Below are 24,900 nucleotides of genomic sequence, written 5' to 3'. Positions count from 1 at the left end.
CTCCCTCCAAAATTGAGACGTGAATTGCGGAAAATTAAAAAAGAAATGGTTTCGCTATGATTACCAGAAACAGTGAGGGTTAAAGGTAGCGTCTCACGCTGAATCCTGGGGAGAGGACTACCATCCAGGGCGAACAAGGCCGTGGACTCCCTTAACTGTCTGAGAGGAATGTCATGTTCCCGAGCCCAGGTCTCGTCCATAAAACAGCCCTCCGCCCCAGAGTCTATTAAGGCACTGCAGGAAGCTGACGAACCGGTCCAGCGTAGATGGACCGACAAGGTAGTGCAGGATCTTGAAGGAGAGACAGGAGTAGTAGCGCTCACCAGTAGCCCTCCGCTTACTGATGAGCTCTGGCTTTTACTGGACATGAAGTGACAAAATGACCAGCAGAACCGCAATAGAGACAGAGGCGGTTGGTGATTCTCCGTTCCCTCTCCTTAGTCGAGATGCGGATACCTCCCAGCTGCATAGGCTCAGCACCCGAGCCGGCAGAGGAAGATGGTAGTGATGCGGAGAGGGGGGCAACGGAGAACGCGAGCTCCTTTCCACGAGCTCGGTGACGAAGATCAACCCGTCGCTCAATGCGAATAGCGAGTTCAATCAAGGAATCCACGCTGGAAGGAACCTCCCGGGAGAGAATCTCATCCTTTACCTCTGCGCGGAGACCCTCCAGAAAACGAGCGAGCAAAGCCGGCTCGTTCCAGCCACTGGAGGCAGCAAGAGTGCGAAACTCAATAGAGTAGTCTGTTATGGATCGATTACCCTGACATAGGGAAGACAGGGCCCTGGAAGCCTCCTCCCCAAAAACAGATCGATCAAAAACCCGTATCATCTCCTCCTTAAAGTCCTGATACTGGTTAGTACACTCAGCCCTTGCCTCCCAGATTGCCGTGCCCCACTCACGAGCCCGTCCAGTAAGGAGAGATATGACGTAGGCGACACGAGCAGTGCTCCTGGAGTAAGTGTTGGGCTGGAGAGAAAACACAATATCACACTGGGTGAGGAACGAGCGGCATTCAGTGGGCTCCCCAGAGTAACACGGCGGGTTATTGATTCTGGGCTCCGGAGATTCGAAAGCCCTGGAAGTGGCCGGTGGATCGAGGCGGAGATGGTGAACCTGTTCTGTGAGGTTGGAGACTTGGGTGGCCAGGGTCTCAACGGCATGCCGAGCAGCAGACAATTCCTGCTTGTGTCTGCCTAGCATCGCTCCCTGGATCTCGACGGCTGAGTGGAGAGGATCCGAAGTCGCTGGGTCCATTCTTGGTCGGATTCTTCTGTTACGGTGCGTGAATGAGGACCCAAAAGCGAATTAACGTAAACAGAGCTTCTTTAATAACAAAACAAAACGTAGGCTCAGATGGACCGGCAGGTTCCGACAGGACAGGACAAGGTTGCAGCAAACATGACGACAGTCTGGTTCAGGCATGAACAACACAAACAAGAATCCGACAAGGACAGGAGCAGGAACAGAGAGAGATATAGAGACCTAATCAGAGGGAAAAAGGGAACAGGTGGGAAAAGGGGTGACGAGGTAGTTAGGAGGAGACAAGGCACAGCTGGGGAAAAGAGGGGGAGAAAAGGTAACCTAACAACGACCAGCAGAGGGAGACAGGGTGAAGGGAAAGGACAGAAACAAGACACAACATGACAGTACATGACACAGGTTTTCTACTAGGATTTAGCCTGTACTTAACTCCATTCCGTTTATTTATTTTTTCCTGATAAACTCCCCAGTCCTTAATAATTACAAGCATACCCATAACATGATGCAGTCACTACTATGCTTGAAAATATGGAGAATGCTTCTCAGTAATGTGTTGTAATGGATTTGCCCCAAACATAACACATTGTATTTAAGACAAAAACGTAATTGCTTTGCCACATTATTTTATTACTTTAGTGCCTTGTATTGGAATATTTGTATTCTGTACAGACTTCCTTCTTTTCACTCTGTCAGTTAGGTTAGTATTGTGGAGTAACTACAGTGTTGTTGATCCATCCTCAGTTTTCATCTATCACAGCCATTAAACTCTGTAACTGTTTTAAAGTCACCATTGGCCTCATTGTGAAAACTCTGAGCGGTTTCCTTCCTCTCTGGCAACTGAGTTAGGAAGGACGTCTGTATCTTTGTAATGACTGGGTGGAATTTATACACCATCCAACGTGTAATTGATAACTTCACCATGCTCAAATGGATATTCAATGTCTGCTTTTGTATTTTATTTTTTTTTAAATCTACCAATAGGAGCCCTTCTTTACGAGGAATTGGAAAAACCTCCCTGGTCTTTGTGGTTGAATCTGTGTTTGAAATTCACTGCTGGACTGAGGGACCTTACAGATAATTGTATGTGTGAGGGGTACAGAGGTGGGGTAGTCACTCAGAAATCATGTTAAACACTATTATTGCATGCAACTTATTGTGTGACTTGTTAAGCAAAGTTTTACTCTTGAACTTATTTAGGCTTGACATAACAAATGGGGTTAAATAGTTATTAACTCAAGACATTTCAGCTTTTAATTCCACTTTGATGTTATGGGGTGTTCTGTGTAGGCTAATGACAATAAAATCTAAATGTAATCCATAAATTCAGGCTGTAACACAACAAAATGTGGAAAATGTCAAAGACTGAATAATTTCTGAAGTTAGATCCAGTTAGCACGCTGTTTGTCTTCATCACTGTAGGTCAATGGAAACGAGCTAACGCTGTGCTAATGCTACTTCATCACTGTAGGTTAAGGGAAATGAGCTAACGCTGTGCTAATGCTACTTCATCACTGTAGGTTAAGGGAAACGAGCTAACGCTGTGCTAATGCTACTTCATCACTGTAGGTTAAGGGAAACGAGCTAATGCTGTGCTAATGTGACTTCATCACTGTAGGTTAAGGGAAAAAGTGCTAATGCTACTTTATAACTGTAGGTCAAGGGAAACGGGCCAATGCTGTGCTTATGCTACAACATCACTGTAGGCTAAGGGAAACGAGCTAACGCTGTGCCAATGCTACTTCATCACTTTAGGTCAAGGAAAACGAGCTAACGCTAAGTAGCATCTCCCCCGCTAATCTAGTCCTGCAGGAGAACATTAATTAATGTGCTGTTTAGCATCCGTTGCACACAGTGAACAGTGAACGCTGAGGTCCCAAGTAGATCTGTCACGCTCTGACCTTAGATATCTCTGTTTTCTTTATATTTTGGTTATGTCAGGGTGTGACGAGGGTGGGTATGCTAGTTTTTGTATTGTGTAGGGTTTTTGTATGTCTAGGGTTTTGTAGGTCTAGGTAATTTGTATGTCTATGGTGGACTGATATGGTTCCCAATCAGAGGCAGCTGTTTATCGTTGTCTCTGATTGGGGATCATATTTAGGTAGCTATTTTCCCTTCTGTGTTGGTGGGTTCTTGTCCTATGTTTAGTTGCCTGTCTGCACTATCCATATAGCTTCACGGTTCGTTTTGTTAGTTTGTTCAGTGTTTCGTTCTTCAATAAAGAAGAATTTACGCATACCACGCTGCACCTTTGTCTGATCCTTACGACGAACGTGACAGAAGAACCCACCAAAAAAGGACCAAGCAGCGGTTAACCTCTTGCGACGAGCAATCCCGGATCCGGGAGCGTAATCATAGCCTCAAACGAATTAGCATGACGCAGCGGACATAAATACTTTTCCTATTCATGAAAATCGCAAATGAAATGAAATAAATATATTCAAACACAAGCTTAGCCTTTTGTTAACAACACTGTCATCTCAGATTTTCTAAATATGCGTTACAGCCAACGCTAGACAAGCATTTGTGTAAGTTCATCATGGCATAATGCTATGCTAGCTCTGCTGGCAGCAGGCAACATTTTCACGAAAATAAGAAAAGCAACCAAATTAAATAATTTACCTTTGAAGAACTTCGGATGCTTTCACTCAGGAGACTCCCAGTTAGATAGCAAATGTTCCTTTTTTCCAAAAATATTATTTTTGTAGGCGAAATAGCTCCCGTTTCTTCATCATGCTTGGCTGAGAAATCGACCGGAAAATGCTGCAACTATAACGCCAAACTTTTTTCAAAATTTGCTCCATATGTTACGGTGCGTGAATGAGGACCCAAAAGCGAATTAACTTAAACAGAGCTTCTTTAATTACCAAACATAGGTAGGCTCAGACGGACCGGCAGATTCCGACAGGACAAGACAAGGTTACAGCAAACATGACGACAGTCTGGTTCAGGCATGAAACACAACAAACAAGAATCCGACAAAGACAGGAACAAAAACAGAGAGAGATATAGGGGACTAATCAGAGGGAAAAAGGGAACAGGTGGGAAAAGGGGTGACGAGGTGGTTAGGAGGAGACAAGGCACAGCTGGGGGAAAGAGGGGGAGAAAAGGTAACCTAACAACGACCAGCAGAGGGAGACAGGGTGAAGGGAAAGGACAGAGACAAGACACAACATGACAGTACATGACACCATAACATCGACAGAAACACGGCAAACGTTGTTTAGGATCCATCCTCAATGTGTTTTTAACATATATATTCAATAATATATTCGTCGAGGCAATTGGTTTCTCATAAGAAGCGATTGGAAAAATGGCTACCTCACTATTTTACGCAAGATTTTCTGCGGGAGACACCATGTGACCACTTGCTATATATGGTCCCTTACGGCCATTCTTCAATGGAAATGCCTAAAAAGACGTCACAATGCTGTAGACACCTTGGGAAATACGTGGAAAATGTAAGCTCATTCCTAGCTCCTTCACAGCCATATAAGGAGTCATTGGCATGAAGCGGTTTCAAAAAATGCGGCACTTCCTGGTTGGATTTTTAGCTGGGTTTCGCCTGTAACATCAGTTCTGTGGCACTCACAGACAATATCTTTGCAGTTTTGGAAACGTCAGAGTGTTTTCTTTCCAAAGCTGTCAATTATATGCATAGTCGAGCATCTTTCCGAGACAAAATATCTTGTTTAAAACGGGAGCATTTTTCATCCAAAATGTTTAATAGCGCCCCCTAATGCATAACTGGAGTGGACATCCTGGGCCTGGGAGAAAGATGAGTGGACATCCTGGACCTAGGAGGAGGTAATGGCAGGGGACAAGACCCTGCCATGGAAGCAGGTGGAGATAGCGCAGGAGGAACGGTGACGATACGAGGGGACACAGTTAGCACGGAAGCCCGAGAGGCAGCAACAATAAAACATTTTGGGGGGGATGGACACGAGGAGATTGGCTGAGGCAGGTTGGAGACCTGAGCCAACTCCTCGTGCTTACCATAGGGAGCGTGGTACCGGTCAGGCACCGTGTTATGCGGTGGAGTGCACAGTGTCTACCGTGCGCAATCATAGCCCGGTGCGCTCTATTCCAGCTCCTCGCATTGGCCGGGCTAGAATAGGCATCCAGCCAGGACGGATGGTGCCGGTTCAGCGCTTCTGGTCTCCAGTACACCTCCTTGGACCAGGATATCCTGCGCCGGCTCTGCACACTGTGTTTCGGGACTGGACACCGTCGCTGGAGACCCCGGACTGGGGACCGTCGTTCGAGACCCCGGACTGAAAACCGTCGCTGAAGGCCCCGGACTGGGGAACGTCGCTGGAGGCCCCGGACTGAAAGCCATTGCTGGAGGCCCCGGACTGGGAACCATCGCTGGAGGCCCCGGACTGGGGACCGTCGCTGGAGGCCCCGGACTGAAAGCCATCGCTGGAGGCCCCGGACTGGGAACCAACGCTGGAGGCCCCGGACTGGGGACCGTCGCTGGAGGCCCCGGACTGAAAACCGTCGCTGGAGGCCCCGGACTGAAAACCGTCGCTGGAGGCCCCGGACTGGGGACCGTCGCTGGAGGCCCCGGACTGAAAACCGTCGCTGGAGGCCCCGGACTGAAAACCGTCGCTGGAGGCCCCGGACTGGGGACCGTCGCTGGAGGCCCAGGACTGGGGACCGCCACTGGGGACCGTCGCTGGAGGGCCCGGACTGGAGACCGTCACTGGGGACCGTCGCTGGAGGGCCCGGACTGAAAACCGTTGCTGGAGGCCCCGGACTATGGCCCGTCATTGGAGGTTCCGGACTGTGGCACGTTGTTGGAGGTTCCGGTCTGTGAACTGTCGCCGGCCGCTCTGGACTGGGTACTGTCGCCGGACGCTCTGGACTGGGTACTGTCGCCGGCACTGGTGGTACCGGGCTGGGGACACGCACCTCCTCTCCTCAGGACCGTACCCCTCCCAATCTACTAGGTACTGATGACCACGGCCCCGAGGACGCATGTCCAAAATCCTACGGACCCTGTAGATGGGTGCGCCCTCGACAAGGATGGGGGGGGGGGGGGGAAGACGAGCGGGGGCGCGAAGAACGGGCTTGATACAGGAGACATGGAAGACCGGGTGGACGCGACGAAGGTATCGCGGAAGAAGAAGTCGAACTGCGACAGGATTAATGACCTGAGAAATACGGAACGGACCAATGAACCGCGGGGTCAACTTGCGAGAAGTGGTCTTAAGGGGAAGGTTCTGAGTGGAGAGCCAAACTCTCTGACCGCGACAATATCTAGGACTCTTAGTTCTACGCTTATTAGCAGCCCTCACAGTCTGCGCCCTATAACGGCAAAGTGCAGACCTGACCCTCTTCCAGGTGCGCTCGCAACGTTGGACAAAAGCCTGAGCGGAGGGGACGCTGGACTCGGCGAACTGAGATGAGAACAGCGGAGGCTGGTACCCGAGGCTACTCTGAAAAGGAGATAGCCCGGTCGCAGACGAAGGAAGCGAGTTGTGGGCGTATTCTGCCCAGGGGAGCTGTTCTGACCAAGACGCAGGGTTGCGAAAAGAAAGACTGCATAAGATGCGACCAATAGTCTGATTGGCCCGTTCTGCTTGACCGTTAGACTGGGGGTGAAAGCCGGAAGAGAGACTGACGGAAGCCCCAATCAAACGGCAAAACTCCCTCCAAAATTGAGACGTGAATTGCGGAAAATTAAAAAAGAAATGGTTTCGCTATGATTACCAGAAACAGTGAGGGTTAAAGGTAGCGTCTCACGCTGAATCCTGGGGAGAGGACTACCATCCAGGGCGAACAAGGCCGTGGACTCCCTTAACTGTCTGAGAGGAATGTCATGTTCCCGAGCCCAGGTCTCGTCCATAAAACAGCCCTCCGCCCCAGAGTCTATTAAGGCACTGCAGGAAGCTGACGAACCGGTCCAGCGTAGATGGACCGACAAGGTAGTGCAGGATCTTGAAGGAGAGACAGGAGTAGTAGCGCTCACCAGTAGCCCTCCGCTTACTGATGAGCTCTGGCTTTTACTGGACATGAAGTGACAAAATGACCAGCAGAACCGCAATAGAGACAGAGGCGGTTGGTGATTCTCCGTTCCCTCTCCTTAGTCGAGATGCGGATACCTCCCAGCTGCATAGGCTCAGCACCCGAGCCGGCAGAGGAAGATGGTAGTGATGCGGAGAGGGGGGCAACGGAGAACGCGAGCTCCTTTCCACGAGCTCGGTGACGAAGATCAACCCGTCGCTCAATGCGAATAGCGAGTTCAATCAAGGAATCCACGCTGGAAGGAACCTCCCGGGAGAGAATCTCATCCTTTACCTCTGCGCGGAGACCCTCCAGAAAACGAGCGAGCAAAGCCGGCTCGTTCCAGCCACTGGAGGCAGCAAGAGTGCGAAACTCAATAGAGTAGTCTGTTATGGATCGATTACCCTGACATAGGGAAGACAGGGCCCTGGAAGCCTCCTCCCCAAAAACAGATCGATCAAAAACCCGTATCATCTCCTCCTTAAAGTCCTGATACTGGTTAGTACACTCAGCCCTTGCCTCCCAGATTGCCGTGCCCCACTCACGAGCCCGTCCAGTAAGGAGAGATATGACGTAGGCGACACGAGCAGTGCTCCTGGAGTAAGTGTTGGGCTGGAGAGAAAACACAATATCACACTGGGTGAGGAACGAGCGGCATTCAGTGGGCTCCCCAGAGTAACACGGCGGGTTATTGATTCTGGGCTCCGGAGATTCGAAAGCCCTGGAAGTGGCCGGTGGATCGAGGCGGAGATGGTGAACCTGTTCTGTGAGGTTGGAGACTTGGGTGGCCAGGGTCTCAACGGCATGCCGAGCAGCAGACAATTCCTGCTTGTGTCTGCCTAGCATCGCTCCCTGGATCTCGACGGCTGAGTGGAGAGGATCCGAAGTCGCTGGGTCCATTCTTGGTCGGATTCTTCTGTTACGGTGCGTGAATGAGGACCCAAAAGCGAATTAACGTAAACAGAGCTTCTTTAATAACAAAACAAAACGTAGGCTCAGATGGACCGGCAGGTTCCGACAGGACAGGACAAGGTTGCAGCAAACATGACGACAGTCTGGTTCAGGCATGAACAACACAAACAAGAATCCGACAAGGACAGGAGCAGGAACAGAGAGAGATATAGAGACCTAATCAGAGGGAAAAAGGGAACAGGTGGGAAAAGGGGTGACGAGGTAGTTAGGAGGAGACAAGGCACAGCTGGGGAAAAGAGGGGGAGAAAAGGTAACCTAACAACGACCAGCAGAGGGAGACAGGGTGAAGGGAAAGGACAGAAACAAGACACAACATGACAGTACATGACACAGGTTTTCTACTAGGATTTAGCCTGTACTTAACTCCATTCCGTTTATTTATTTTTTCCTGATAAACTCCCCAGTCCTTAATAATTACAAGCATACCCATAACATGATGCAGTCACTACTATGCTTGAAAATATGGAGAATGCTTCTCAGTAATGTGTTGTAATGGATTTGCCCCAAACATAACACATTGTATTTAAGACAAAAACGTAATTGCTTTGCCACATTATTTTATTACTTTAGTGCCTTGTATTGGAATATTTGTATTCTGTACAGACTTCCTTCTTTTCACTCTGTCAGTTAGGTTAGTATTGTGGAGTAACTACAGTGTTGTTGATCCATCCTCAGTTTTCATCTATCACAGCCATTAAACTCTGTAACTGTTTTAAAGTCACCATTGGCCTCATTGTGAAAACTCTGAGCGGTTTCCTTCCTCTCTGGCAACTGAGTTAGGAAGGACGTCTGTATCTTTGTAATGACTGGGTGGAATTTATACACCATCCAACGTGTAATTGATAACTTCACCATGCTCAAATGGATATTCAATGTCTGCTTTTGTATTTTATTTTTTTTTAAATCTACCAATAGGAGCCCTTCTTTACGAGGAATTGGAAAAACCTCCCTGGTCTTTGTGGTTGAATCTGTGTTTGAAATTCACTGCTGGACTGAGGGACCTTACAGATAATTGTATGTGTGAGGGGTACAGAGGTGGGGTAGTCACTCAGAAATCATGTTAAACACTATTATTGCATGCAACTTATTGTGTGACTTGTTAAGCAAAGTTTTACTCTTGAACTTATTTAGGCTTGACATAACAAATGGGGTTAAATAGTTATTAACTCAAGACATTTCAGCTTTTAATTCCACTTTGATGTTATGGGGTGTTCTGTGTAGGCTAATGACAATAAAATCTAAATGTAATCCATAAATTCAGGCTGTAACACAACAAAATGTGGAAAATGTCAAAGACTGAATAATTTCTGAAGTTAGATCCAGTCGCGTTAGCACGCTGTTTGTCTTCATCACTGTAGGTCAATGGAAATGAGCTAACGCTGTGCTAATGCTACTTCATCACTGTAGGTTAAGGGAAATGAGCTAACGCTGTGCTAATGCTACTTCATCACTGTAGGTCAATGGAAACGAGCTACCGCTGTGCTAATGCTACTTCATCACTGTAGGTTAAGGGAAACGAGCTAACGCTGTGCTAATGCTACTTCATCACTGTAGGTTAAGGGAAACAAGCTAATGCTGTGCTAATGTGACTTCATCACTGTAGGTTAAGGGAAAAAGTGCTAATGCTACTTTATAACTGTAGGTCAAGGGAAACGGGCCAATGCTGTGCTTATGCTACAACATCACTGTAGGCTAAGGGAAACGAGCTAACGCTGTGCCAATGCTACTTCATCACTTTAGGTCAAGGAAAACGAGCTAACGCTAAGTAGCATCTCCCCCGCTAATCTAGTCCTGCAGGAGAACATTAATTAATGTGCTGTTTAGCATCCGTTGCACACAGTGAACAGTGAACGCTGAGGTCCCAAGTAGATCTGTCACGCTCTGACCTTAGATATCTCTGTTTTCTTTATATTTTGGTTATGTCAGGGTGTGACGAGGGTGGGTATGCTAGTTTTTGTATTGTGTAGGGTTTTTGTATGTCTAGGGTTTTGTAGGTCTAGGTAATTTGTATGTCTATGGTGGACTGATATGGTTCCCAATCAGAGGCAGCTGTTTATCGTTGTCTCTGATTGGGGATCATATTTAGGTAGCTATTTTCCCTTCTGTGTTGGTGGGTTCTTGTCCTATGTTTAGTTGCCTGTCTGCACTATCCATATAGCTTCACGGTTCGTTTTGTTAGTTTGTTCAGTGTTTCGTTCTTCAATAAAGAAGAATTTACGCATACCACGCTGCACCTTTGTCTGATCCTTACGACGAACGTGACAGAAGAACCCACCAAAAAAGGACCAAGCAGCGGTTAACCTCTTGCGACGAGCAATCCCGGATCCGGGAGCGTAATCATAGCCTCAAACGAATTAGCATGACGCAGCGGACATAAATACTTTTCCTATTCATGAAAATCGCAAATGAAATGAAATAAATATATTCAAACACAAGCTTAGCCTTTTGTTAACAACACTGTCATCTCAGATTTTCTAAATATGCGTTGCAGCCAACGCTAGACAAGCATTTGTGTAAGTTCATCATGGCATAATGCTATGCTAGCTCTGCTGGCAGCAGGCAACATTTTCACGAAAATAAGAAAAGCAACCAAATTACCTTTGAAGAACTTCACATGCTTTCACTCAGGAGACTCCCAGTTAGATAGCAAATGTTCCTTTTTTCCAAAAATATTATTTTTGTAGGCGAAATAGCTCCCGTTTCTTCATCATGCTTGGCTGAGAAATCGACCGGAAAATGCTGCAACTATAACGCCAAACTTTTTTCAAAATTTGCTCCATAACATCGACAGAAACACGGCAAACGTTGTTTAGGATCCATCCTCAAGGTGTTTTTAACATATATATTCAATAATATATTCGTCGAGGCAATTGGTTTCTCATAAGAAGCGATTGGAAAAATGGCTACCTCACTATTTTACGCGAGATTTTCTGCGGGAGACACCATGTGACCACTTGCTATATATGGTCCCTTACGGCCATTCTTCAATGGAAATGCCTAAAAAGACGTCACAATGCTGTAGACACCTTGGGAAATACGTGGAAAATGTAAGCTCATTCCTAGCTCCTTCACAGCCATATAAGGAATCATTGGCATGAAGCGGTTTCAAAAAATGTGGCACTTCCTGGTTGGATTTTTAGCTGGGTTTCGCCTGTAACTTCAGTTCTGTGGCACTCACAGACAATATCTTTGCAGTTTTGGAAACGTCAGAGTGTTTTCTTTCCAAAGCTGTCAATTATATGCATAGTCGAGCATCTTTCCGAGACAAAATATCTTGTTTAAAACGGGAGCATTTTTCATCCAAAATGTTTAATAGCACCCCCTAATGCATAACTGGAGTGGACATCCTGGGCCTGGGAGAAAGATGAGTGGACATCCTGGACCTAGGAGGAGGTAATGGCAGGGGACAAGACCCTGCCATGGAAGCAGGTGGAGATAGCGCAGGAGGAACGGTGACGATACGAGGGGACACAGTTAGCACGGAAGCCCGAGAGGCAGCAACAATAAAACATTTTGGGGGGGATGGACACGAGGAGATTGGCTGAGGCAGGTTGGAGACCTGAGCCAACTCCTCGTGCTTACCATAGGGAGCGTGGTACCGGTCAGGCACCGTGTTATGCGGTGGAGTGCACAGTGTCTACCGTGCGCTATCATAGCCCGGTGCGCTCTATTCCAGCTCCTCGCATTGGCCGGGCTAGAATAGGCATCCAGCCAGGACGGATGGTGCCGGTTCAGCGCTTCTGGTCTCCAGTACACCTCCTTGGACCAGGATATCCTGCGCCGGCTCTGCACACTGTGTCTCGGGACTGGACACCGTCGCTGGAGACCCCGGACTGGGGACCGTCGTTCGAGACCCCGGACTGAAAACCGTCGCTGAAGGCCCCGGACTGGGGAACGTCGCTGGAGGCCCCGGACTGGGGACCGTCGCTGGAGGCCCCGGACTGAAAGCCATCGCTGGAGGCCCCGGACTGGGAACCATCGCTGGAGGCCCCGGACTGGGGACCGTCGCTGGAGGCCCCGGACTGAAAACCGTCGCTGGAGGCCCCGGACTGAAAACCGTCGCTGGAGGCCCCGGACTGGGGACCGTCGCTGGAGGCCCAGGACTGGGGACCGCCACTGGGGACCGTCGCTGGAGGGCCCGGACTGGAGACCGTCACTGGGGACCGTCGCTGGAGGGCCCGGACTGAAAACCGTTGCTGGGGGCCCCGGACTATGGCCCGTCATTGGAGGTTCCGGACTGTGGCCCGTTGTTGGAGGTTCCGGTCTGTGAACTGTCGCCGGCCGCTCTGGACTGGGTACTGTCGCCGGACGCTCTGGACTGGGTACTGTCGCCGGCACTGGTGGTACCGGGCTGGGGACACGCACCTCAGGGCGAGTACGGGGAGGAGGCACAGGATACATTGTACCGTGGAGACGCATTGGAGATCCAGAACATAGACCTGGCTCAATACGTCCTGGCTGGATGCCCATTCTAGCCCGGAAAATGCGAGGAGCTGGAATAGATCGCACCGGAGGAGAATAGCGCACGGGAGACACCTTGCGCATCTCTGCATAACACGGTGCCTGACCAGTTACACTCCCAACGAGGAGGCCAAGACGCAGCGTGATTGGAAAATACATTCTTCTTTTATTAAAACGAAGAACACTAAAGAAACAAAACAACAAAATGAACGTGAAGCTACTGTATATCTAACGAGTGCTGACATGTAACTAACCATAGACAATAACCCACAAAACCAAAATGGAAAATGGCAACCTAAATAGGATTCCCAATCAGAGACAACGATAAACAGCTGCCTCTGATTGGGAACCAATTCAGGCCACCATAGACCTACATTTAACCTAGACAAACCAAAACCCCATAGATGTACAAAAAAAGCTAGATAAGTCAAAACACACATACCACCCTCGTCACACCCTGACCTAACCAAAATAATAAAGAAAACAAAGATAACTAAGGTCAGGGCGTGACACATATCCTGGGCCAGTGTTCATAAAGCATACCAGAGAGCTGATCTAGGATCAGTTTAGCCTTTATACATAGATTATTCTGAATAGGCTGATATAATATAATAATCTGATCCTAGATCAACGCTCCTATTTTTATAACCCTTTAAGTATACGGTCTCTAGTTAAATACTACTAATCAAGCTCAGATATCTGATCTATTATCATGGCAATGAACATTTACAGTAAATGATAGAGAACCTCTGTTACAAGTTTTCAATATGATTCATTGTTATTATGTCTTACTGTAGTTGAGCTGTCAGAAAATGTATTTAATTGCTGGTCTGCATTTATACATGTCATTCTCCTCAGCTCACTTCTGTGGGTGTTCAGTGCTTTGAGCCTTTTGTATCCAATTGAGGGAGCACGGAAATGGAAAAAGAGATTTTAGAGTGTCCATCAAATGTAATAGAATAAGGGACAAGAGAGCAAGAGATTTAAAAAAAAAAGCTATTTACACACTATTCATATATACATATTGTTATATACAGTACAGTTACATTACATTTTTTAGATAGAAGAGAGGCTCTGTGAAACAAGATGTTATTTATCTGTTTTTTGTAAAGCTAAACCTGTTTTTTTGCCTGAGTGGTGGCAGAGCATTCCACGACGACACGGCTCTATACATAACTAAGGGACGCATTAAATCTGTTTTTTTGGTTTGGCCATAGTGAAGAACCCCAGCTGGTGCTGCATGTCTGTTGGAAGTGTATGCAAATCGACACACAAATGTTTCCTAGAAAGACTGGAAGACAAAGTAGTCAATTTCTCCTCAACCCTCAACCGTAAAAGACATTGATGCATGTTGTAGATGTTAGTTCTGGGCGGCAGGTTGTTGGATCGAATCCCCGAGCTGACAAGGTGAAAATCTGTCGTTCTGCCCCTGAACAAGGCAGTTAACCCACTGTTCCCCGGTAGGTCGCCATTGTAAATAAGAATTTGTTCTTAACTGACTAGCCTAGTTAAATAAAGGTTACATTTTTTTTATAGGGGCAAGGCGTGTTGCTTTGTTTTGAGCCAGCTGCAGCTTTGCTAGATCTTTCTTTGCTGCACCTGATCATATTACAGGACAATAATCAAGATGGGACAAGACCAGAGCCTAAACAACGAGTACAGAGGATCTTTGTGTCAAAATCGCAGATGGCTTATGTTATATATTTTTTTACAACAGACATACCTCTCCCCATCTTCACAACAACTTTGTCAATATGACTTGATAACTGACCATCCAATGTTGCTCCTAGGAGTTCAGCTTCTCCAAGTTTTTCAATGGTCACACACCCTTTATGTACAACACCAGTTGAAGTCTAAGAGAATGTTTTGAACGCCTTTGTTTTTAGATGTATTTAAGACCAGTTTACTGTTAATTACTCATTCTGACAATGACTAAGAGTTTCAGTGAGCTCACTGGCTGTAGGTGCTGATGTGCAATCATCAGCATACAAAAGTGATTTTAGCTTCTCGTAAGACAAGTGGCATATCAAAATAAAGAAGAGTAACGGCCCAAGGGAGCTGCCTTGAGGGACACCGCACGGTACATATCTGATGTTAGGGAAGCGTCCATTAAAGAATACTCTGAGTTCTATTGGATAATTAACTCTCCAACCATGTGATGACAGGTGATGTAAAGCCATAGCAAGTGAGTTTTCTTCAATAACAATTTACGATCAATAACATCAAAATGGCTGCATTGAAATTTAACAGTACAGTTCCAACTATCATCTTATTATTCATTTCCTTTAGCCAATCATCAGTCATCTGAGTCAGAGCAGTACAAGTTGAGTGCCCTTCCCTATGTGCATGCTGAAAAGTCAGTAGTTAACTTGTTCTTTCAAAAAAATGTGTTTCAAACACAATTATCTCCGTCAGTTTACTAAGAACAGGCAGCAAACTAATTGGGTGGCTGTTAGAGCCAGAAAAGGGATCTTTACTATATTTAGGTAGTGGAATTACTTTAGCTTCCTTCCACGCCTGTGGACAAACGTTCCTTTTGGCTTTGGTTAAAGGCATCGGGGTGGTGATAGTCTGTTAACATTCTCAATAGTTTTCCATCTAGGTTGTCTATCGTTATTGATGGATATCAAATGTGTTTCCACCTCCTCCGCATATACTTGACCACATTTTAATTATTAGATCTTCAATACAGAAATATGAGCAGTGAGCATCACAGATACCACCTCTCGGTCTGTCATTTTCTCTCTGTTTCTCTCTCTCTCTCTCTCTCTCTCTCTCTCTCTCTCTCTTCACCCCATGGCAATCTTCACCACTAAATTGTTATTTGTTATTTCTCTCTCTCTCTCCCCCCTCTTTCTTTTCCCCTCTTTATCTCTCTTTCTCTATCCCGCTCTCTTTCTCTCTTTCAGTGGAACATCCAGACAAGATGGCCAACGATCAAGGTAAGAAGCCACACACAAACACAGACCCTCACAAACACAGACTCACACAGACACAGACCCACACAGACTGTCACAAGGATGATTGTGCCATTTGTAACCATTAACATCTCCATAATTGCACTGCATTCCTATGAGGACAGAAATACTGGAAGTGTTGATCCGTACTCCCTCTGACATCACTTCTAGCAGGTGAAGGGTACTAAGGCCTAGTTATCTTCAGGGAACAGGGAATGAAGGCCAATTAGCTGGCTGTTTTAATAAAGCATTACCACCATGGAGAAAAAAAAGGGAAATTCAAATCTCTTTTTTTCTCTCTTTCTCTCAAATTAAAACATGAAACAGACGTTCTCTCGCCTCTGATAATTCCCCGTTAGAAAATCTCAATTGGAAATGGGTTTCTAATTGAACCCTTGGAGTGGTAAATTGTCTTCGTAGAGAATGGTGGGGGGGGGGGGAGGGGTTGAGAGGTGCGGAGGCACCTTTTGCTATTTTTAAAGATAATAACGGGTGTTAAATGTCAGAGGCCTGCAGTCATTTCACTCTGTGCATTCCAAATAGTACACTAAAAAAAATAAAAAATGTTTTGAGGTACACTACTTCCGATCAGAACCCCTATGGGCCGTGGTCAAAAGTAGTTCACTGTATAGGGAATAGGGTGCTATTTTGGCTGATCAAATTAGACACGAGGCTGTGCTTCCCGAATTCAACGAATGGCGGGACACGACGCAATCAGAGTATAGTTGAAATGCCAGGATGTAATACTGATCTCAGACCTTCATCTTAGTGGAATTAGACGAACACGTTTCCACAATGCATTGGAAGAGGTGGGCTGCTAGTGATGGGCTCTAGTTCTGTTCGAGGAACCAACAACACAACTTAGGCTATTTAATTGGTAAGATGCCCGAAGCTTCTGAAGGTGAGGTTCGAATGTAGGCTAAGTCGTTTTTTTGTTCTCCTTATTAAAACGACCAGAGTATAGATTGCGTCGTAGGCTACATCTTGGAAAACAGAATTATTTTCTATTAGATTTTTTAGCCAAAATTGATTTTTTTTTTCTCATTGAAAAGTGTTATATGAATATATATGTGTATATGGCCTTCCTCAGAGCTTTTTAAACTAAATACTAAAGTCTTTTTTTGATTTCTGAATATGTCGGCATTCGGGGATTCGGGATGTGGCTGGCGGTGTTATTAATGTCATGTTTATCAAACCATTTGATTTGAATGGATTGTTTTAGTCGTGTAAGCTAGGCAACCCTATTTCATGATTTAATTTTTTGGATCAAATCTTTAGCGGTCACTCTGATCTCTGTTCCCACTGATCAGTGCTTTAGTTTATAATGTTGTTGTCCACCTTTAGCGGTCACTCTGATCTCTGTTCCCACTGATCAGTGCTTTAGTTTATAATGTTGTTGTCCACCTTTAGCGGTCACTCTGATCTCTGTTCCCACTGATCAGTGCTTTAGTTTATAATGTTGTTGTCCACCTTTAGCGGTCACTCTGATCTCTGTTCCCACTGATCAGTGCTTTAGTTTATAATGTTGCGCTGCACCAGACTGTCCACTATTTTTTTCCACCTATCCAATTGCCCTTTTGATTTGATCAGTTGAAAAGTGTTGGTGTGTGTACTAGGCTATTTGATTTAATTTATATATGTTACAACACTATGGGTACACTAATATATAATATACTGTATCTGGTAAACTGGAACCAAATCATCTGTCTCTGTCTTTAGTCTTTTTTAAATCAGATAGATGGACTATATGGTCTACAGTATAGGTTTAATGTGATAGTCTGTCTATAACCAGCCTGAGTAGGTCTATAACTCCATTAGGTTGAATGTTATAGTCTGTCTATAACCAGCCTGAGTATGTCTATAACCAGCCTGAGGAGGTCTATAACCAGCCTGAGTAGGTCTATAACGCCATTAGGTTGAATGTTATAGTCTGTCTATAACCAGCCTGAGTATGTCTATAACCAGCCTGAGGAGGTCTATAACCAGCCTGAGTAGGTCTATAACTCCATTAGGTTGAATGTTATAGTCTGTCTATAACCAGCCTGAGTATGTCTATAACCAGCCTGAGTAGGTCTATAACCAGCCTGAGGAGGTCTATAACCAGCCTGAGGAGGTCTATAACCAGCCTGAGGAGGTCTATAACCAGCATGAGGAGGTCTATAACCAGCCTGAATAGGTATATAACCAGCCTGAGTAGGTCTATAACTCCATTAGGTTGAATGTGATAGTCTGTCTATAACCAGCCTGAGTATGTCTATAACCAGCCTGAATAGGTCTATAACCAGCCTGAATAGGTCTATAATCAGCCTGAGGAGGTCTATAACCAGCCTGAATAGGTCTATAACTCCATTAGGTTGAATGTTATAGTCTGTCTATAACCAGCCTGAGGAGGTCTATAACCAGCCTGAGTAGGTCTATAACCAGCCTGAGGAGGTCTATAACCAGCCTGAGGAGGTCTATAACCAGACTGAGTAGGTCTATAACCAGACTGAATAAGTCTATAACCAGCCTGAATAGGTCTATATCTCCATTCCTATTCTATTCAGAGTTTAGACAAATTAATCAAATTGGAAATTTATCAGGCTGGTTAATGTGATGCTTGTCTGTTGAATTTGGAAATATCCACCCGCACCTGATTCACCAGCGTCTACTCAGCCAATCAGGAGCCGCTACTACATTACGGACCGGCATCCTGCGTATGTTTTTTTAAACACCGCGACGATGCCTCATAGTATGCAGTTTAAGTATGTAGTACGCTAGTATTTGACCCCTCTTTTGTCTTTTTGTGGCTATGCCAGTAATGAGAGATATTCTGTAGAGTTTTAATGAAGTGGACAACGAGGAAAAAACAAATGGTTTATTGTCACATGACAGGTGCTGTGTGATGTGTTGTTGTACAGGGTCAGTCATAGTAGTTTGATAGGTGTTGTTTTACAGGGTCAGTCAGAGTAGTATGATAGGTGTTGTTGTACAGGGTCAGTCATAGTAGTATGATAGGTGTTGTTTTACAGGGTCAGTCATAGTAGTATGATAGGTGTTGTTTTACAGGGTCAGTCATAGTAGTATGATAGGTGTTGTTGTACAGGGTCAGTCATAGTAGTATGATAGGTGTTGTTGTACAGGGTCAGTCATAGTAGTATGATAGGTGTTGTTGTACAGGGTCAGTCATAGTAGTATGATAGGTGTTGTTGTACAGGGTCAGTCATAGTAGTATGATAGGTGTTGTTTTACAGGGTCAGTCATAGTAGTATGATAGGTGTTGTTGTACAGGGTCAGTCATAGTAGTATGATAGGTGTTGTTGTACAGGGTCAGTCATAGTAGTATGATAGGTGTTGTTGTACAGGGTCAGTCATAGTAGTATGATAGGTGTTGTTGTACAGGGTCAGTCATAGTAGTATGATAGCTGTTGTTTTACAGGGTCAGTCATAGTAGTATGATAGGTGTTGTTTTACAGGGTCAGTCATAGTAGTATGATAGGTGTTGTTTTACAGGGTCAGTCAGTAGTACGATAGGTGTTGTTTTACAGGGTCAGTCATAGTAGTATGATAGGTGTTGTTGTACAGGGTCAGTCATAGTAGTATGATAGGTGTTGTTGTACAGGGTCAGTCATAGTAGTATGATAGGTGTTGTTTTACAGGGTCAGTCATAGTAGTATGATAGATGTTGTTTTACAGGGTCAGTCATAGTAGTATGATAGGTGTTGTTGTACAGGGTCAGTCATAGTAGTATGATAGGTGTTGTTTTACAGGGTCAGTCATAGTAGTATGATAGGTGTTGTTGTACAGGGTCAGTCATAGTAGTTTGATAGGTGTTGTTTAACAGGGTCAGTCATAGTAGTATGATAGGTGTTGACCCCTGAGTCATCAGGCTACTCTCAGACTGAAGTCTGTAGTGAACCCCTGAGTCATCAGGCTACTCTCAGACTGAAGTCTGTAGTGAACCCCTGAGTCATCAGGCTACTCTCAGACTGAAGTCTGTAGTGAACCCCTGAGTCATCAGGCTACTCTCAGACTGAAGTCTGTAGTGAACCCCTGAGTCATCAGGCTACTCTCAGACTGAAGTCTGTAGTGAACCCCTGAGTCATCAGGCTACTCTCGCACAGCTTTTAATTGACGTTTTGTGCAAACAATTATTTTGAGAGAGATTTATTTTTTTTAAAGGTGTTTTTAGTCATCATATGAAATGGTCTTATGAAAGCGTATGATTATTTAGGCACATCTATTTTTTTTAAAGTACTCTAAGCTAGATGTTATTAAATAAAACATCTGTTTTTACAGATGAAGGTTCATCCGTGAAGACAGAGACTGTTTCCCATGAAATGGCACCCTATTCCCTATATATAGTACCCTACATTGACCAGGGCCATATGGCACCCTATTCCCTATATATAGTACCCTACATTGACCAGGGCCATATGGCACCCTATTCCCTATATATAGTACCCTACATTGACCAGGGCCATATGGCACCCTATCAAAGGCACTCCACTATGTACTGTAGATAGGGTGCCATTTGGGACACATTTCCAAATGATTCCATATGTCCTCACTGTGACCTGTTAATGCTGTTTAATACCGCTTCAGTCTATTTCATTCAAAATGAGGACATTATGCTGGTTTATATAATGGATTCTGTACCAGCTCTGAAGGTAAACAAAAAACAAACAACCTGTCTCCATCGAGACCTTGACATACGGTAGTTAACTATGGTCAATGCACTCAGGCGTTGTACTTCATGCACTGTGGCCCAGGCCCCTCAATTTACCCTTAACAAAGGACAGCATTTAACGTTGTGAAATCACAAACACATGAAAATACAGGGATAAATAAATATCAGATATTGGGTACTGGAGTAAAAATGTGGGCCAGGACTCAGGGGCTAAGTTAGTTCCAGGACTCAGGGGCTAAATTCATTTCTTGACTTGAGTGGAAAGCCCTTGTAGGTCTTGGCATTAACACATACACACACACACACACGCACACACACACACACACACACACACACACACACACACACACACACACACACACACACACACACACACACACACACTCATAGCATATAAATCTTGTGAAACGGCACCAGGGGAGGCAGTGGTTGAAGCCCAGGCTGGAGATCGATGCTTGGGGCCGTTTCTCTGGCTCCTCCTCTGGCCCCTCCTGATTAATCTGGCCCCCCTCTGCCTGCCCCTCCCTGGACCCTTCTAGTCTCTCTGACCCCTCCTTGCCCCGCATGACCCCATCTGGACCCTCTGGCCCCTTGGCCCCCACTTGCCCCTATGGAACCTCCTGGCCCTTCTGGCACCCCCTGCCCCCCCCCCCCTCCCCTGTACATTCCTGCCTCCTGCTGGCCCCTCTCCTGACCCCTCTGGGTCCTCCTGGCGCCCCTGGCCCTCCTTCTGATAGGTTGGAGGACGTCCTCCGGAATTCATCATAATTAATGTGTAAGTCTATAGGAGGGGGTGAGAACCATGAGCCTCATAGGGATTGTATTGAAGTCAATGTACCCAGAGGAGGACAGAAGGTAGCTGTCCTCTGGCTACACCATGGTGCTACCATACGGAGTGCTGTTGAGGCTACTGTAGAACCTTTAATCAATTATTTGGTGACGTGATTATATTTAGTATAGTTTTATCTAAAAAGGATCACTTTTTAAATATAATTAAATACAATTTTAGAAAATTCAGCCTCCACTGATCAGAAGAGCTGTAACTGATGCCTCTCCGTTAGCATCAGAAGAGCTGTAACTGATGCCTCTCCGTTAGCATCAGAAGAGCTGTAACTGATGCCTCTCCGTTAGCATCAGAAGAGCTATAACTGATGCCTCTCCGTTAGCATCAGAAGAGCTGTAACTGATGCCTCTCCGTTAGCATCAGAAGAGCTGTAACTGATGCCTCTCTTTCTTTCCTCCTCCATGAAAGAACATCAAAGAGCAGAAAGAGAGATGTTCCTGTTCTAGATCAGGGACTCTAAACACACTCTATAATGTGATTTAGAGTCCCTGTTCTATAATGTGATTTAGAGCCCCTGTTCTTGAATGTGATTTAGAGTCCCTGTTCTATAATGTGATTTAGAGTCCCTATTCTAGAATGTGATCTAGAGTCCCTGTTCTAGAATGTGATTTAGAGTCCCTGTTCTAGAATGTGATTTAGAGTCCCTGTTCTAGAATGTGATTTAGAGTCCCTGTTCTAGAATGTGATTTAGAGTCCCTGTTCTAGAATGTGATTTAGAGTCCTGTTCTAGAATGTGATTTAGAGTCCCTGTTCTATTGTGATTTAGAGTCCCTGTTCTAGAATGTGATTTAGAGTCCATGTTCTATAATGTGATTTAGAGTCCATGTTCTAGTGTGATTTAGAGTCCCTGTTCTATAATGTGATTTAGAGTCCATGTTCTAGAGTGTGATTTAGAGTCCCTTTTTTGAGTGTGTTTTAGAGTCCCCCTTCTAGAGTGTGTTTTACAGTCCCTATTTTAGAGTGTGTTTTACAGTCCCTGTTTTAGAGTGTGTTTTAGAGTCCCTGTTCTAGAGTGTGTTTTAGAGTCCCTGTTCTAGAGTGTGTTTTACAGTCCCTGTTCTAGAGTGTTTTAGAGTCCCTGTTCTAGAGTCTGTTTTAGAGTCCCCTCTCTAGAGTGTGTTTTAGAGTCCCTGCTCTAGAGTGTGTTTTACAGTCCCTTCTCTAGAGTGTGTTTTACAGTCCCTGTTCTAGAGTGTGTTTTAGAGTCCCTGTTCTAGAGTGTGTTTTAGAGTCCCTGTTCTAGAATGTGATTTAGATTCCCTGTTCTAGAGTGTGTTTTAGAGTCCCTGTTCTAGAGTGTGTTTTAGAGTCCCTGCTCTAGAATGTGATTTAGAGTCCCTGTCCTAGAATGTGTTTTAGAGTCGCTGTTTTAGAGTGTGTTTTAGAGTCCCTGTTCTAGAGTGTGTTTTAGAGTCCCTGATCTAGAATTTGATTTAGAGTCACTGTCCTAGAGTGTGTTTTAGAGTCCCTAATGATATACTATAATATAGTATAGTGGTCTGTAGCATAGTCTACCATAGTATAGTGGTCCGTAGCATATTATAGTATAGTGGTCTGTAGTATAGTCTACCATAGTATGTGGCATAGTATAGTATAGTATAGTGGTATAGTATACTATGGTATATTATTGAGGTCTGTGACATAGTATACTATAGTATAGTATAGTGGTCTGTAGCATAGTATACTATAGTATAGTATAGTGGTCTGTGACATAGTATGCTATAGTATAGTATAGTGGTCTGTAGCATAGTATACTATAGTATAGTATAGTGGTCTGTGACATAGTGTACTATAGTATAGTATACTGGTCTGTAGCATAGTATACTATAGTATAGTGGCCGGCAGCATAGTATACTATGGTATTGTACAGTGATCTGTAACATAGTATACTATAGTGTAGTGGTCTGTAGTATAGTATACAATAGTATAGTGGTCTGTAGTATAGTATACTATAGTATAGTGTCCGGCAGCATAGTATACAATAGTATAGTGGTCTGTAGTATAGTATACTATAGTATAGTGGTCTGTAGTATAGTATACTATAGTATAGTGTCCGGCAGCATAGTATACAATAGTATAGTGGTCTGTAGTATAGTATACTATAGTATAGTGGTCTGTAGTATAGTATACTATAGTATAGTGTCCGGCAGCATAGTATACAATAGTATAGTGGTCTGTAGTATAGTATACTATAGTATAAGTGGTCTGTAACACAGTATGCTATAGTATAGTATACAGTGAGGGAAAAAATGATTTGATCCCCTGCTGATTTTGTACATTTGCCCACTGACAAAGAAATGATCTATCATTTTAATGGTAGGTTTATTTGAACAGTGAGAGACAGAATAACAACAAAAAAATCCAGGAAAACACATGTCAAAACTGTCATAAATTGATTTGCATTTTAATGAGGGAAATAAGTATTGTAGTGGTCTGTAGCATAGTATACTATAGTATAGTGTTCTGTAGTATAGTATACTATAGTATGGTGGTCTGTAGTATAGTATACTATAGTACAGTGGTCTGTAGTATAGTATACTGTAGTATAGTGGTCTGTAGCATAGTATACTATAGCATAGTATTGGGGTATGTAGTGTACAGTTGAAGTCGGTTTTCATACACCCTTAGCAAAATACATTTAAACTCAGTTTCCACAATTCCTGACATTTAATCCTAGTAAAAATTCCCTGTCTTAGGTCAGTTATTTTCACCACTTTATTTTAAGAATGTGAAATGTCAGAATAATAGTAGAGAGAATTATTTATTTCAGCTTTTATTTCTTTCATCATATTCCCAGTGGGTCAGAAGTTTACATACACTCAATTTGTATTTGGTAGCATTGTCTTTAAATTGTTTAACTTGAGTCAAACGTTTCGGGTAGCCTTTCACAAGCTTCCCACAATAAGTTGGGTGAATTTCGGCCCATTCCTCCTGACAGAGTTTTTGTAACTGAGTCAGGTTTGTAGGGGGGGGGGGGGGGGGGTATTCAGGGCTTTGTAATGGTCACTTCAATACCTTGACTTTTTTGTTCTTAAGCCATTCTGCCACAACTTTGGAAGAATGCTTGGGGTCATTGTCCATTTGGAAGACCCATTTGCGACAAAGCTTTAACTTCCTGACTGATGTCTTGAGATGTTGCTTCAATATATCCACATCATTTTCCCCTCCTCATGATGCCATCTATTTTGTGAAGTGCACCTGTCCCTCCTGCAGCAAAGTTCTGCCACCTCTGTGCTTCACGGTTTCAAACCAAAAGTACGTTAATCTCTAGGAGACAGAACGCGTCTCCTTCCTGAGCGGTATGACGGCTACGTGGTCCCATGGTGTTTATACTTGCGTACTATTGTTTGTACAGAGGAATGTGGTACCTTCAGGTGTTTGGAAATTGCTCCCAAGAATGAACCAGACTTGTGGAGGTGTTCAATTTTCTTTCTGAGGTCTTGGCTGATTTCTTTTGATTTTCCCATGATGTCAAGCAAAGAGGCACTGAGTTTGAAGGTAGGCTTTGAAATACATCCACAGGTAAACCTCCAATTGACTCAAATGATGTCAATTAGCCTATCAGAAGCTTCTAAAGCCATGACATCATTTTCTGGAATTTTCCAAGCTGTTTAAAGGCACAGTCAACTTAGTGTATGTAAACTTCTGACCCACTGGAATTGTGATACAGTGAATTATAAGTGAAATAATCTGTCTCTAAACAATTGTTGGAAAAATTGTCCTAACT

General features: G+C 44.6%; 1 protein-coding gene across 2 annotated transcripts in view; it reads left to right on the top strand.

The window, feature by feature from the left end:
• The window catches only part of LOC110513199 (netrin receptor DCC-like), a 632,990-nt gene that overhangs the window by 505,455 nt on the left and 102,635 nt on the right, over window positions 1-24,900 (top strand). For both annotated transcript variants that reach the window (XM_036976622.1, XM_036976621.1), the window contains exon 21: window positions 15,613-15,645. In XM_036976622.1, coding sequence (XP_036832517.1) covers window positions 15,613-15,645 — 33 coding nt within the window. The remainder of the gene's footprint in view (window positions 1-15,612; window positions 15,646-24,900) is intronic.

Source organism: Oncorhynchus mykiss, chromosome 5 (assembly GCF_013265735.2).
Source record: "Oncorhynchus mykiss isolate Arlee chromosome 5, USDA_OmykA_1.1, whole genome shotgun sequence".
In the NCBI taxonomy this organism is placed as follows: Eukaryota; Metazoa; Chordata; class Actinopteri; order Salmoniformes; family Salmonidae; genus Oncorhynchus; species Oncorhynchus mykiss.
Note: the sequence above shows the minus strand (reverse complement) of the source record. Positions and strands in the feature narration are given on the sequence as shown.